This window comes from Pleurodeles waltl, chromosome 4_2, assembly GCF_031143425.1.
Source record: "Pleurodeles waltl isolate 20211129_DDA chromosome 4_2, aPleWal1.hap1.20221129, whole genome shotgun sequence".
Taxonomy (NCBI): Eukaryota; Metazoa; Chordata; class Amphibia; order Caudata; family Salamandridae; genus Pleurodeles; species Pleurodeles waltl.
In genome coordinates this window covers 551900537-551917108 of record NC_090443.1, presented here as the reverse complement: position 1 = coordinate 551917108, position 16572 = coordinate 551900537, and the positions used below count along the sequence as shown (strand labels likewise).

Genomic DNA, 16572 nt, shown 5'->3' with positions numbered 1-16572 from the left:
AGAGTTGTTCTGTTTAAGTTCAGTAATGTCCCAGTTGGTTTACAGTGACTCATCTAGTTGTGTTGGAATTGATTGGATAAGTTTTCACAACTTTGGGAATATCGGTATGTGAGTGATTGTGTTTATCGTTAGTGAGTGGATGGTATTGTAGTCTACAGTGTAATACTCCTGTACAGTGACTGCACCCCAAAACAACATTTATGATGGATGCAAATGTGAGATGAGGTGGATAGATGCACTGAAATCCTTACTGAGAGCTTCACTCCTTTTGCTTGGGGTGAGTTTAGATGTTTACCGAATAGGTATCTGGCCTCCTTCTGTCAAGACAAAAATATCAGTCTATCATTTTATGGAAATGTTTGTTTCACTTTGTGTGGCTGGGGTCCATCATCTACGCATTATGTGTGCAAAGTTGTTGTTCAATTTTATCTTTTAAAGCCACATTGTAGGTTCAGAAAATCCTCTGATGTATTTACTGTGCTCCCTATGCCAGATTGTCAATGATGAGTAGTCAAGTCTCATACTTTGCTCCGTGGCAATTATCATGGATTCACAGCGGGTAAACACTTTGGGGGTTATTCTAACTTTGGAGGAGTGTTAATCCGTCCCAAAAGTGACGGTAAAGTGACGGATATACCACCAGCCGTATTACGAGTTCCATAGGATATAATGGACTCGTAATACGGCTGGTGGTAAATCCGTCACTTTTCCGTCACTTTTGGGACGGATTAACACCTCCTCCAAAGTTAGAATAACCCCCTTTGTGTCTTTTAATCTTCCTACCTTTGCAGGTGTTTTAGACTATTCTATGGGTCTCTGTACACTGTAACGTTACTGTGCCTCAATCATAGCAATTTAATGTTTGGCACTAGTGTCCCGGGGGTCACAGCACTAATGCACTCCAATTAGATGGCCAAGTAATTCCCTTTAGCACTTGTTTCCTATAAAGTAGTGAGGGTGAGATGCGATGACCTACTCAAGAAAGTGGTTTAGGGTTAGACATTTAATAACAATCAATCAATCAATCAATCAATCATAGTATTTATAAAGCGCGCTATGTACCCGTCAGGGTTTCGAGGCGCTGAGGGGGGGGGGGGAGGGGGGAGAGGAGCGCTGCTGGTTTATCGGTCGAAGAGCCAGGTCTTGAGGAGCCTTCTGAATGCGAGGAGGTCCTGGGTCTGGCGAAGGGATGTGGGGAGAGAGTTCCAGGTCTTGGCGGCGAGGAAGGAGAAGGATCTGCCGCCGGATGTCTTGCGCTGGATTCGGGGTACGATGGCGAGGGCGAGGTTGGCGGATCGGAGTTGACGTGTTGGGGTGTAGAAGTGAAGTCTGGTGTTGAGGTAGGAGGGTCCGGTGTTGTGAAGTGCCTTGTGAGCGTGGGTCAGGAGTTTGAAGGTGATCCTCTTGTCTACCGGGAGCCAGTGGAGTTCCTTTAGGTGAGGGGAGATGTGACTTCGGCGGGGTATGTTGAGGATCAGTCGGGCGGAGGCATTTTGGATACGTTGGAGGCGTTTGATGTCTTTGGTTGGGATGCCTGTGTAGAGTGCGTTGCCGTAGTCAAGTCTGCTGCTGACGAGGGCCTGGGTCACCGTCTTTCTGGTTTCTGTTGGAATCCACTTGAAAATTCTGCGGAGCATTCGGAGGGTGTTGAAACAGGAGGAGGAGACGGCGCTGACCTGTTTGGACATGGTGAGGGCGGAGTCCAGGATGAAGCCGAGGTTTCTTGCGTGGCTGGCAGGGGTGGGTGGGGGTCCGAGGACGGAGGGCCACCATGAGTCGTTCCAGGCCGAGGGAGTGCGTCCGAGGATGAGGACTTCCGTCTTGTCGGAGTTGAGTTTCAGGCGACTGTTGTTCATCCAATCGGCGATGGATTTTAGTCCCTCGTGGAGGTTTGTTTTGGCGGTGAGCGGGTCTTTGGTCAGGGAGAGGACGAGCTGGGTATCGTCGGCGTAGGAGATGATGCTGAGATGATGTTGGCGGGCCAGTTGAGCGAGGGGGGCCATGTAGATGTTGAACAACGTGGGGCTGAGGGAGGATCCTTGGGGGACGCCGCAGATGAGGTTGGTGGCTTTGGAGCGGAAAGGGGAGAGACGGACTCTCTGCGTTCTGTCGGAGAGGAAGGATGAGATCCAGTGGAGGGCTTTATCTTGGATGCCGGCTTCCTGGAGGCGGGTCAGTAGGGTGCGGTGGCAGACGGTGTCAAAAGCGGCTGATAGGTCGAGGAGGATGAGGGCTGAGGTTTCGCCGTTGTCCATTTGATGTCTGATGTCATCTGTGGCGGCGAGGAGGGCGATCTCAGTGCTGTGGTTTCGTCTGAATCCGGATTGTGAGGGGTCCAGGATGGAATTGTCTTCGAGGAAGTGGGTGAGCTGAGTGTTGACGATCTTCTCGATGACTTTCGCTGGAAAAGGGAGGAGAGAGATCGGACGGAAGTTTTTGAGGTCGTTGGGGTCAGCCTTGGGTTTTTTGAGGAGGGGTTGGATTTCTGCGTGTTTCCAGCTGTCCGGGAAGGTGGCAGAAGTGAAGGAGAGGTTGATGATCTCAATGAAGTGAAAATGTAATTGTGCACTCAGGATTGTACTTTACACATAAGAATACTATAAAATAAAATTAGCATGTACAGTGAAGGCCAAAACAGTTTCCAGGCCTGAGATTCGGCTCCAAATAGATTTGAAGCTCTTAAACGCTTTATCATATTAACATTCTGCCCTACGGTCCAGAAGAGTTCAGTCAGCGAATTTTATTTTAGGATCTAATTTTGCCAAAATTAAAGCTATTCGTCACAAAAGTAAAGTTTTAAGAGTTCCAGTAGGTGCATTTTTCTTTTGATAAGTGCTTTGGTGTGCACTCTGGAATGTGGTCGGTGCAGCTGCTGCAGATGTCCAAGAAATGTCCAATGGTGTCCACCACCTAGGGAACAAAATATCCACCCAATACTTATCAAATAAGTATGGTGACTCATTGCCTCGTCATTTGTGCCTGGAGGGCGACACAGGCACACTAGGCATACAGTGAGGCTTGTTGTGGAGCAAAATTGCCCTCTCAGCTGTCTGGTGGCAGTGAGGCATCTCCTTGACCAGGGTGTCATCACACTTGTTTAGCCTTTGACAGGGCGGGCAGCTGGCTCAAGTAAATTCATGGCTTCTGCATAGTCGGGCCCTCCTCTACAGGTCCTTCCAATCAACCTGCCTCTTTGCTCTAGATAAATCACTATTGCCCAAGGTTGCAGTTCAACTTTTCACTCAAGCATTTTGGCAGGCTTCCTCCTCTAAACTGCTTGACAGCAGAGCTGTTTCCCTAGATTCAGGTAGGCCCCATCCCTTGAGAAATTAGCAACCAGCAGAAATTAAGCTGTTGGATCATCTCAGTTTCTTTCTTGAACTAATGCGTTTGCAAACAAGTTACCTACGTTTTTTAAAGTCCTATATTTCCTCACCAGTCTTGGGGGCATGGCCGGATCTTGATCGGTATATTTACATGCGGTGCAGGTAGGCTTCCCTCCCTGAGTCTTATTTGAACTGGATAAGGTAGTTCTGTGGAATGACTCTAGAGCATAGTCCATCTCCTAAAGGAATGCTGACTCAGATAGGAAATGGGTGGCCTTCACCCACCCAGGGGCACATGTTAGCACCCCTCCCACATCCCCCCAACATCGACTAACACAAAGCGTTTTAGGATATCATCAGGCATGTCCCAGATATGATTCAGCTAATGGGCCTCTGTTATGGTCGACAGCACAGACTTTACTTGGAGCGAGCCAGTAGACTTTTAGTTAATAGAGGTACAGGTAAAGGGTCTGTCAATGTAGTAATGACTATACTGCCATCATTGCTAGCCACCCTCACAAACAGGAGTACGCTTTTTGCCACTTGACAGTGGGTACAGGTAGTACAAAGACAGTGCTGCATGGCGTCGTAAAGGAAAGTAGAGGACTTCCATCCATCCCAACATGTGGTTAAACTTCAACAATGTGTTGCTTCTTCAAAGCGTATTGCCTGACATCCATTACCACAAGTTTGTACAGGGAGCCTGCTGTAGTGGTGTGTGTGGTGTGTGAATTTACAGTCTCTGGCTAGAAGACAACAATAGATTGTGTGCACATTTTATTGAGCTTCAACCAGCTTTCCTTCACTGTTATCCTTGCTCCCTACACTCGAAGGAATTGTGTAGGCTTTTGCTAACTTAGATGATACTATGGTTGGTGTTCTCTTTCAGTCTTTGAACTGGACATCCTTGATCATTTAGGGATAATACTGTTTTCGTCATATGATTCTAGGAATTAAACCTGTTATTTTAACCTAAATTAAGACTTCTTGTGAATCGCATCGATGGAAATTGGGTCAGATTGTCAGCTAATAGTCACCTGATTGGGTAGATCTCTTTAAGGCTAGCACCACTCAGAACGTCCGGGGGAGGCAAAGTGGTCATATTAGCGCTGTTTTTACTGTTGGGAGGTGAAATGTAATATAAAAGTGAACTGTAAAGGACTTTGGAGAGGTGACTCTGTCCTAATTACAGAAAGATGTTTAGAGCTTATCGTTGTACAGAATCTGTGATTGTTGTTTTCTTATTTCTTTAATGTGTTTCATGAGGTAAGATCAGCCAGGCCCACCAGAGTAAAAAGTGGACCCATCCATCACATATGAATGCAGTCATGTATAGAATTTTACAGTAGTTCAGTATTGTTAGTTTTTGACAGCTACTGTGATAACAAATGTAGAACTGTAAGTCTTTGGTGTTCTTGAAAAAATCCACTTGACATGTTATTGCAATATTTAAAAATAATGATAATTTGTCTTCACTTTGTGTCAAGAAAAAAACTTCAAACATAACATTACAACACGTGTAATGCCAAATATAAATAAGGATGTCAATGGAAGAGAAGATTGCTAATGTTGCATATTAATTTGTGCCCAGGTAGCAGATACCAAAGCCCATAGTGGGCACAAGTTGTTTCTTTCACTGCCCTGCGTTATTTTTCTCTGTTCATTGCCATTTACCTCACTCTCTGCATTCCAGAAAGCCCCTCACAATTCCCCTCTCATAGAGGCCTCTGTTTTCAAGGTATCCTCAGACTGTCTCAAGTAAGTGTGTGGTTTGTTGCAACTTAGTCATATCTGGTCTGTGTGCACACCCTATCTGCAGATGGACGGTATTTGGAGGATTCCTTAGGACCAGCACCAGCTTCCAAGCTTTCCAGTCGTGGGAAGAAACAGAAAGAGAAATCCTCACGAAGCCCACTCCGAGTCACCACGTCAGAGAGCAATGTGAAAAAGGGGAGTCGTGTAGAGTTTCGGGATCCCCTTGTCTCGTACAGGTGAGATACGGCATACCTACAACTGCGTGTGTGTGAGGTCTACAAATTATCTTAGCTTTGTATGGGCTTGCTTCAAAGTGGTCCTTTGGCAAGCCTTTGTCCTAGCTTGATAGATCGGCTCATGCGCCACTCGCTGGGAAAGGTTTGTGAAACTGCAGTAGTATCCTGCACCCAGTAGTTTTGTTTTACTTGTAAATCTGGGGTTTTCCTAGTCATTGTACAGACTCTTGAAAGTTGCTGCCCTTTGGAGAGAGGCGCACCAGTAGATTTCACTTCCTAATATCCAGTTATAAATTGCCCTAACTGTGTATTGTAATGCAGTATATTTGCCTGTTTATCATTACATGCACTTCGTGGCCCTAGTATATTCCTCCTTGTGAGCCGGCTTGAGCTAGCTAACCCATGGGACAAATGATGGGACAAATGGCTAGATTGCCATATTCATGAAAATCTGTTGACTGGGCGGTGTTCTTTCCTGTTCTTTGGTTGGCATCAGATAGAATGGCAGAGTAAGAGCTGTACATTTTAGGTTTGTAGGAAGTGATGGAAATACTTTTATGAGCAGGGAGAATGTTATGTTCCTTAGTTCTGAGGAGACTTTAACACAGCTTTAACAGCTAAATATCGGATTGAAAGACGTGCAGAAGAACTGGACTGTGCTGATAGCAGTGGTTTTTAATACCAAGAGTTACAACATCACTCCATAAGAAACATCTGCTTATTTTCTACAGGACATTAGTTGTGTTACCATCTGCAGGTCTGTGCACATTATTTGCTTTTTATTGAATAGCCTGTGACCCTGATCTTTGAATATGTGTGACAGTAATGTTCTGCAGGATCCATTGCTTTTGTGACAGCTGGATGGAGGGTTTGAGATTATTGCTGGCGAGTTGTCCTACAATTTTAAGTATGCTTATCAATTATAAACAACCAATTGTATTATTGTTAATTTTTGTTGCTGTTTTGTAAACCAAAAGAAGCCAATAATAGATCATATACATACTAATGGTTTAACAGAGTATATGAAACCAATACAAATTTACAATGTTAAGTACTTTCTCCTGCAATTTTTTATTGCAATGTCACTTTTGTATAGGGGATAATTCCTGGAGGAGATTTCACCATCTCTCCCAAACTGTTTATTTTCCCTTGGCATCCCCTACGTTTGTACACAGTCCATACCTGCAATCATTCTGACACCATTGATGCATTAGTCTCACACCAATGGCTGACGATATCACTCTTTGCAACCAAGTAGCCAATTTGCTGCAGCTTCCTACCCCTCTTGTACCATCCCATTCCAGTGATATTCCCAACAGAATGCTTTTGAGTGGGACACCAATCACTGTCTCCAGAGTAGCATGAATCTGAGACCAGTATATCTGAATTGCAGAGTACTCCCATACCATGTCTAAAAGGTACCCACTGCCACTTGACACCTGTTACAACCTGAATTAGGTATCATCTTCGTTTTATGTGGTCTAGCATTGGTATATTAGACCCTTGTGAAAGTATTTAAATTGATCAAGTCATCGCCTAGGTGAGATTGCTGACTCTCTCATGCTCATTTTTGCCTCTTGCCAATCAGCATCACCTTTAATTTCCAGATATGTACAGCACTTTTCCTTCAATGGTCCTGCGTGTTCACCACCATTTCCCCATAGATTTGGGAGACACCCTTTTTATCTTTTTTTTTTTCCTGCAAACTAGCTTCGATTCATTCTGTGTAAAGTCAGAAGTAGGGTTTAAGTCGTCTTTGTAGCCCTCCAAATCATATCTAATATGCAATATTCTAAAAAAAAAAACGGTGACATATGAAAGTTATATTCCCGTCTAAAATCTGTAACCATATTTCATGCATGTGGGCACCTAAATGCCTCCCAAACAAGAGAAGCCTATTTTGTCACAGGTCCGAATCCCTCCAGTTTTGTCACTGTGGGAATCCAGTCACCTGCCCACAGTGCGGTCAACTTTAAATTACTCCCTTGTGTTGTTCGTTTTAAAGCATTATACCAACAGTCAATGAGTATCCTTGACACTGACAGTGTGGCCTCACTGGGCTGCCCGCTATATAACTGTGTCAGCACTCCTATTTCTTCTAGGCATTATAACTCAAGTCGGATGGCTGAGTCTCCCATCTCTTAACAAACCATCTATCGATAGGGGAGGGGGGGGCACAACTGGACCACCAAATAGTACAGTTATACATGTTCAACCCACCCTCCCAGTCCTAAAATCATGATGACTGGACATGTCTGGTAACTTATTTAATGTACATTGAATCTCCCCAAGGGACCACTTTGGTGTTTGGAGGGGCAATGTTTGTGCTAGATATAAGAATCTAGGAAGGCCGTCTCTTTAACTGAAATGATTTTCCCAAGAAAAGATATCCTCCTTATGCTTCTTCTGTGTGTTCAGTTCAATGGAGCTCAAAAGATCACAGGCTGTCTTCTTCTGAGTTGGGAGGATCTTTACCTCAAGGTATGTGATAACATTTACAGCCCAAGTCAAAAGAAACATAGTCTAAATACAGGCCTTCTGCTCCACAGGATTGATAAATTCAGAAGCTGAGATTTCTGTAAATTTATTTTAAACCCTAAAGCTACTCAAAATCTCTTCTAAGAGAGGTGGGAGGAAACATATTTGATCGGACAGACCCATTCACATCTTTCACCTTTAAAAAAATCTTATGGTCTTCAGTACCACGGCAGTTCCCATTCATCTCTTCACAGGCTCCAATTCTTTTTGCCAGTGGTTCCATATTTAAATCAAATAACAGCAATCCACTTTACAGCCTGTCTGGTACCACTCTTTATCCCAAACAAATTGGATCTCTCCCCATTTACAAAAACCTTAGTCACCAGATCTTTGTACGCACTTGCTATCTATGCTTTGAATCTGGGGCCAAAGCCCTTCACAGAAACAGTGTGTGCATCCTTTGAAAGCCTTTTCTACAGCTACTAATGAGCAGAGCTATTTTCTTAGTCCTACTAACATTATCCACAATACGGAGGGCATGTTTGGTGTTATCTGCAGCATTTCTGCTGGGGATAAACTCTTCCTAGTCAGGGTGAATGAAGGCCTGGATTTGTGGTCCCAATCCCAAGCCAAATTCCCAGTGAGAGTGGGGTCCTTGTCAGGCTTTGGTATCACTACTGTCAAGGCCATCCTCATTGATTCAGCCATTGGATAGGAGTCTCCAAAAGAGTTATGTTACTGAATGAGGACTAGTGCTAATAGCTGCCACAATGTTGTATAAAATAAACCTGAAAATATGTAATGGCAGGGGCTTTATGTGGCTCTAACTTGAAGATGCTAGTTTTCACTTCTTCCAATGTAATTGGCTTATCTAACAATGTTGCTTGACGCCCATTTAGGCGAGCTACCGCCGCTTTATTTCTCAGCTTTGGTTGCTTTCACTGTCTTCGCTGAGTACAGGCCTTTACAATAATCTTTAAATTCCTGGCTAATTTCAACATCTTTTCTGGTCAGGTCCCCAGGTTTATTCATAATCAAACAGACTCTCTTCCAGTTTGCCTGATCCCTCAACTTGGATATAAGCTTCTTCCCAGCTTGATTCCCACCCTTGTAATAGACCTGTTTCACTCGAAGCAGTGCATATTCAGCCCTATCTCTACCCTGCATTTTAAGCTTTGCAATTAACACCAGGTTCAAAACAAGCCAGTTTGTTTATGGACCTCTTCTAGCTCTCGGACATGTATCTCTAGCTCTGTTCTCTTTTCCCAGCGGCCCCTATTAAACTTGGCCATTAGGTCGCTCAAAAGACCTCAAACTAAGGTCTTTAAGCTGTCCCCAAAAATGTCTCTTGGTATCTTCTGTATCATTTTATATGAAGAGTAACTGTACAGCTGCAGCAGTTAGTCTTGTTATCCTTATTGCTTAGGGTATTTCCCTGCAGTCTCGGTTACCCAAACCACTGCCTAGTATGAGAAACAGGAAGGGATAAATGTAATGTGGCATGATCAGACACTGTTCTAACCCTTATCTTACATCAACCATCTTTTACCCTAGATTGGAAAACCTAAAAACTTGTCTTATCTTGCATAAGTGAAATATGCTGATTAGATAAATAAAAAATCTCTTTGTTGGTGTCTGTTTAGCCAAGAGTCAATCAAACCGAGTTCTTGTAGCCATGATTGACATCCCTGGAAAAGCTTACCCTAGTGGCACAGTCTCTGAGTAGGCCAGTCTACCCTGCTGTCCATGACAATGTTAAGGTCCCCTCCTGTTAATAAATCCCTTTCGGGGGTTTGCTTTATCTGTGGCAGTGTTGAGCACAAGAACTTATCTTGCCTTTTGCTGGGTGCTTAAATGGACCCGAATGTAAATACACTTCCTAATAGCAAGCCGGAGGGCCAGTGGCCTTCTTTGAACTTCACAATCCATTTAACTTCACATATTAATATAGTACATTAATAAGGCAACCCCCCTCCTTTTTTCAGAAAATAGATATTGGCGCAGGAACCATTTTGATCTCAGTCTTCTTTCTAGGCAGATCCTGCAGCAGTCGAATATGGCTATCTAAATCACATAACAGTAAAAGCTCTCAAAGACATTTGGCCAGGGCATTAAGCCCTCTCACATTTAAACTCACTATCTTTAATTTGTTCAACATAATACCATATATGCCTTTACTGAGAGATAGCCGACAAGCTATTCATCTCAGTGCAGGGGGGAACATCACAGTAGAAGTGCCCAAAAAAAACCTTTGTCTGGATAGTGGGTGATTACTTTCTTCCCTACCTCATCTCACGGGGGAATCCCTCAATTTAATAGCAACTACACTAAACATTACCCATGTTGACTGAATTTGCCCTCCACTGGGTAAGATTGGGTGCCCAATCAAGCCAAGCAATTCCCCTATCTAGCAGGAGAAACCATCTCTAAATATCCACAGTGTGACCATACGAGGAAACTCCTCCGCTGCCCACATCTGCAAAGATTGACTGTGGGACTACCAGTCTTGAAATCACAGGAATACCAGGAACCACCCCCCCTCCACTGCACTTTCCTCTTACCTCTCCCAACAAGCCCCTTTACCCTAAATTCAGTTTATAAAGATCTTCATGGTTCTTGCAAAAATCAAAGGGAATCTTGCTCTTCTTAGTTGCAAAAAATACTGCTTTCTTCTCTGATTCGATGACAACCACCCTGCTTCTCTTACGCTGGAAAATTCTCTATCTGAAGTTTGTAGACTCATTGAGGCCAGAATGCTGGGATCCAGGTGGCCAAAGTCTTGAGTCCCACTCTGGACTCTGTATCCCCAAGATTCGTTGTGCCTCCATGACTGAACGTGCCTGATGCCAAAATCCCTCTCACTGAAAAACAACCCTCAAGGTGTGGCCCACCAGTATGTAATCTCTTTGCTTCTCAAATGTGGTCACCGGTATTTTTCTGGAGGCCAATCACTGAGAGATCTTGGTAGACATTGATAACATGACCATGGTGCCAGCTGCCCTTGCTGTTGAAGTAATGGCCTCTTTCTGTTGGAAATAGTGCTAGGATATCAGTTGGGTCTCATCATGGACATCCAGTTCTGTGCATTTGATCCAGGATAATATCCCTTTCTGTCACGTCAGGTAGCACCTGAAAAGAGTCTCTTGACAAACTCCTCAATATTATGAGCCTCAGGATTTTGCAATCTTCTAATCATGGCATTTCAGTTGTTTTCAAGATCCTCCAGGTGAGCCTGTAAATCCTTTTCTGGCCTTTTAGGGTAAAATGTTCCAGACTTCGAGTTTGTCATCTTTGGCTGTCTTGATTTCTTCCAGAAAATCCACTGTGTGACCCAGAACTGTCTAGTCATCTTTATTTCTTTGTGCATAGCCACTAAAACTGGCACTCCTGCTTCAGTACTGATCCTGCCCCTGCTGGGAAGGGTGGACTAGAGAGACCCACACACCACATTCCAATAGCAGGCACAGGTGAAGGAAAGGCATTCATGTCTCACCACGTTACCATCTTGGCTCAGCCCGGTCATTCATTTTCTGGCTGTTTTTCAACCTTTACAAGTGTCTCCCTGGAAAAGAGGAATCAAACACTATTTCATTCCTGGGTAAGTCAGATGGCAGAGCTCAGTGTTCGGTTAGATCTTTATTGGCTGCTTTCTATGCGCTCTCACTCTTATTGGCGATCATAGGTTTGGTCAACCTCTCTGCTGTTTCAAATATCACATTGTTCTGTCATTGTTGTTTGGTTTCACTTGAGACTGCGCTTGTGCTATAGCTTGCAAGACATCTTTTCTAGCTTACAGTGAGCTTAGAGCCCACCTGTTGCTATTAGTTACTTCCTTGTCACTTTAATTTGCTTGCTTCTCTTAGGTCAATGTGTTCCACCTTAATTTCCTCTTCTTGTTGTTGACCCTACCCTGAAGCATGGCCCAAGTACTTTTTGTCCTTTCACTGCTTGCGATTTTGGAGCTGCTTTTTTTTGTTTTTTGTTGAAGCACTCCATAATAGTATATGTGTTTACAGGCCGTCTCCTATTCCACCCCTCCTCCCTGTGTTGCTCTCTGACCTGTGTGCTTTTGGCCCCTTACGTGTTGTTGCTTGCCCCTTCCTGCCCTCCCTTGTTGCTGCTTGTCCCCCTCCTGCACTTGCTTTTTGCTGCGTGCCCTCTGCCTTCCCCTGTTGTTGCTTGCATGTCTCCTGCCCTCCCCTGTTGTCGCATGCCTTTATCCCCTGAAACTTTTCCTTTTTTTATTGTTCAACGTTCAAGCCATGCTACACAACAGCTGTGCTGCTGTTCAACATGGTTAAAAACATTGAAAGCTAATAGTTCACATTGGCGAGACCTGTTGGCTTTGCCAGTGCTTGTTGCTTAAGTCCACAGAAGGAAAAGTAACTGTTTTCCAAGGACATGCTATTTCCTTGTCGTCTTGTTTCTTTTTTTTCTGGTAGCATGGGTCCAAAAAAGTTAGTCTGGGGCTCCCGAAGAAGACACAATCTTGCATATTGTAACACAAGGCTCTTTACCTCCCAACTCATGTCCTCTACACCTCCACAAAGTCTGTTGTCAGCCTTTAGGGACTAACATGCAACTTTACCTTCCATGAAAGCCTTATATGGAACGATAAGCTGGAGATGCAATACATTGGGCTTACTTGATGAGAGTGCAAACAAACTGATGTAGAAAATATGAAAGGTACAGTAGGTGGCACTAGGCCATTGAGCTGCCGTTTCACTGACCTTCCCACACTCTGTGTTTCACACTCTTCAAAGCCTTGTGCAGGTGATTTCTGGCACCCATTACAACCACATTCTTCATTTAAGGACTGTACTGTTCAGTCACAGTACCAATGAGATTCTGTAGGAAGTTGGCTCTGTATATACTATCTCAAAGTGAGAGATAGTGTGCACAGAGTCCAAGGGTTCCCCTTAGAGGTTGATAGTGGCAAAATTAGATAATACTAATGCTCTTCTATTTTGTGGTAGTGTGGTCGAGCAGTAGGCTTATCAGAGGGTAGTGTTAAGCATTTGTTGTATACACCCAGGCAATAAATGAGAACACACCCTCAAAGACTTGCTCCAGGCCAATAGGTTTTTATATAGAAAAATAAATTTTCTTAATTTATTTTAGAACCACAAGATTCAAGATTTTAGGTAAGTACATAAGTTGTAAGGTACTTCACACAGGTAAGTATAGAACTTTGAGTAAAAACAGTAGTACACACAGTTTTGGTTAAAATGGCAATAAGGTATTTCAAAAGTGCACACTTCAAAAATCAACAGTTCCTGGGGAGGTAAATTTTGGTTAGTTTCTCAGGTAAGTAAAGCACTTACAAGTTCATTCTCCTGGGCATAGGCAGCCCTCCATTGGGGGTTCAAGGCAACCCCAAAGCCACAGCACCAGCAACACACGGCCGGTCAGGTGTAGAGTTCAAAGAAGGGCCCAAAACACATAGGCCCCTATGGAGAACAGGGGTGCTCTGGTTCCAGTCTGCTAGCAGGTAAGTACCTGCTTTCTCTGGGAGCAGACCAAGGGGGTGTTGTAGAGCACTGGTGGGGACACACACACAAGCACACAACACCGGGTGCAGTGTGCAAAGTAGGTGTTGGGTTTGCTGTAGAAATCAATGGAGGGACCCAAGGGGGTCACTCAGGCGATGCAGGCAGGGCACAGGAGGACTTCTCTGGCCAGCCACCGACTGGGCTAGGATGAGGGCCGCCTGCTGGTCACTCCTGCACTGGTAGGTGGTTCCTCTCGGTCCTGAGGGCTGCGGGTGCATTGCTGGTCCAGGCGTCGGGTTCCTTTGTTACCAGGCAGTTGCGGTCAAGAGAGCCTCTGGATCCTATATGCAGGCATTGCTGTGGGGGTGCAGGGAGGTCTACTCAGGGTGTCCACGTCGTTGGAGTCACCTGGGAGTCCTCTCTGCTGTGTTTGTTGTCCTGGACTCGAGCCAGGGGCGCCGGGTGCAGAGTTTGAAGACTCACGCTTCTGCCGGGAAGTGGAGTCTCTTTAAAGTTGCTTGTTTTGTTGCTGTTTCTGGACAGAGCCGCTGTCCTCTGGAGGTTCTTGGTCCTTTAGGTGCAGGTCAGTCCTCTTGAGTCCTCAGAGGTCGCTGGTCCGGCTGGAGGCGTCGCTGTGCAGGTTCTTTGAGTCCGGAGACAGGACGGTAGGACTGGGGCCAAGTCAGTTTTAGTCTCTGCGGGGCTTTCAGGTCAGAAGCCCTTCTTGTTGTAGGTTGCAGGAATCTGATTTCCTGGGTTCAGGGTCGCCCCTAAATGCCAAATTTAGGGGTGCGTTTAGGTCTGGGGGGCAGTAGCCAATGGCTACTGTCCTGGAGGCTGGCTACACCCTCTTCGTGCCGTATCCCTGAGGGGAGGGGGCGCACATCCCTATTCCTACTGGGGGAATCCTCCAAAACCAAGATGGAGGATTTCTTAAGGCAGGGGTCACCTCAGCTCAGGACACCTTAGGGGCTGTCGTGGCTGGTAGGTGACTCCTGCTTGTTTTTCTCATCATCTCCTCCGGACCTGCCGCCAAAAGTGAGGGCTGTGTCCGGAGGGGTGGGCATCTTCACTAGCTGGGATACCTTGGGGTGCTGTAACAACAGGCATGAGCCTTTGAGGCTGACAGCCAGGTGTTACAGTTCCTGCAGGGGGGGGTGAGAAGCACCTCCACCCAGTGCAGGCTTTGTTCCTGGTCACAGAGTGACAAAGGCACTCACCCCCTGTGGCCAGAAACTCGTCTGGTTGTGGCAGGCTGGCAGGAACTGGTCAGTCTAACACTAGGAGTCAGACTGGTATGCAGGGGCATCCCTAAGATGCCCTCTGTGTGCATTTTTCAATAAATCCCACACTGACATCAGTGTGGATATATTGTGCTGAGAAGTTTGATACCAAGCTTCCCAGAATTCAGTGTAGCCATTATGGAACTGTGGAGTTCGTATTTGACAGACCATATACTCTTGCACTTACAATGTCTAAGATTTGGCTTAGACATTGTAGGGGCCTATTGCTCATGCAACTATGCCCTCACCTGTGGTATAGTGCCCCCTGTCTTAGGGCTGTAAGGCCTGCTAGAGTGGTGACTTATTTATGCCACAGGCAGTGGGTTGTGGGCTTGGCACTCTAAGGGGAGTGCCATTTCGCCTTAGTCATTTTCTCCTCACCAGCACACACAAGCTGTGAGGCAGTGTGCACGTGCTGAATGAGGGGTCCCCAGAGTGGCATAATACATGCTGCAGCCCCTAGAGACCTTCCCTGATCACAGGGTCCTTGGTACCAGGGGTACCATTTATAAGGGACTTATCTGTGTGCCAGGGCTGTGCCAATTGTGGGAACAAAGGTACAGTTTAGGGAAAGAACACTGGTGCTGGCACCTGGTTAGAAGGATCCCAGCACACTTCCAATCATAACTAGCATTACCAAAAGGCTAACAGTTAGGGGGTAACCATGCCAAGGAAGGCATTTTCTTACAGATTCGATCCTAGACATTCATATTCTTCTGGAACTAATCACAAGCTGTATGCTTCCTGGAGTTAAGAGCAGGAACACAACAGCTGCTTTTCTCTGTGGACATTGTTGACAGGTGTGAGCTAAGGCACCTGCTTGACTCATGCATGTGAAAGTACATTAGTCAGGGCTACACATCCCTTGCAGGTAAAAGGAACTGATTGTAACTGTTTAAGACATGGAGGAGCTGCCGCTCATCTCAGCTGCTTGCTTCCTAGAGTTGATAGGAATACATTAAATACAATTTTTTTGGTTTCTAAAGACTTGTGATGGATGCGATTGTTAATGCTTGTATCAAGGAAGCGCTGATTGAGTTGACAACCACTCTAGTCTTGGGTGTTAATGATCTAAGAAGCCCTCTGATTTCACATGTGGTGCTATTTCAGAAGAGCTTCTTTTATTGTTCTCCTGAGTGACTGTTTGTCCATCGGTCCTGATATGATGTGCTGATGCTTCTGCTCTGTTTTACAGGGAGACCTATGCAGCCTCACCATACATGAGTTCCAGTCATTTGGAGGCCAAAGTATTGCTGGCAGGGGTGGACAGTTCGAAGGGAGAAGCAGCAGTTCATACAGTTTACAGTCAAGACAAGCAGGAATTTGACAGCACTCGTTCTTCTGCCGTTGATGAAACAGTTGTAAGATATTTGAATGACCGCCCCGCTATTGATGCCCTACAATCCTCGGAACATGTTCTCAAATACAGCAGTCCAGACAGAACTGAGGGGTTGCCAACCACTATGTTGTCCAGAGTCCATAGTACTGACCAAAAAAACAATTGCACAGATACACTGGAGAATGGCCAGAGAAACTTGCACATGGGAGAAATGTCCCAGTCTTCTGTGAGCAGCACCAGCTCCCATCGTCTGGAAATCCTGAGGCGGCGACAGACTGATGCCAAACTTGAGAAGCTAAAGGAGCGAATTCGTAAGCAGTGGGAGAACACAGAAGGAGCAGGGGGCAGGGATGTGTACCTGGTCCACACTGACCAGCCAGTCCTTCTCAACAACACTGAAAGTGTAGTGACCAGTGCCAAAGTCCGGAAAGTGGCAGTGGCACCGCCAGCTCCATCTTACAAAGGTGCGTGTAAAGTAAATTAAATAAAACTCCATAATTGGTGCATTATATGAAGTGTCACTTTGCCAGTGTTCATTGGGGTCCAGAAATAGGTGGGAGAAAGAAAAATGTCACTGTTCCAATGTGAAGATTTGGTGGAGGCAGGAGGAAGGGATTTGTTAAAGTCTTTTTAGGGGAAGGGACACTGAAGCATACAGTTAAA

General features: G+C 45.3%; 1 protein-coding gene across 1 annotated transcript in view; it reads left to right on the top strand.

Moving 5' to 3' along the window:
* The window catches only part of CEP350 (centrosomal protein 350), an 821600-nt gene that overhangs the window by 34424 nt on the left and 770604 nt on the right, over positions 1-16572 (top strand). The window contains exons 5-6 of the mRNA XM_069232082.1: positions 5146-5317; positions 15766-16373. Of these exons, the coding sequence (XP_069088183.1) occupies positions 5146-5317; positions 15766-16373 (780 nt within the window). The remainder of the gene's footprint in view (positions 1-5145; positions 5318-15765; positions 16374-16572) is intronic.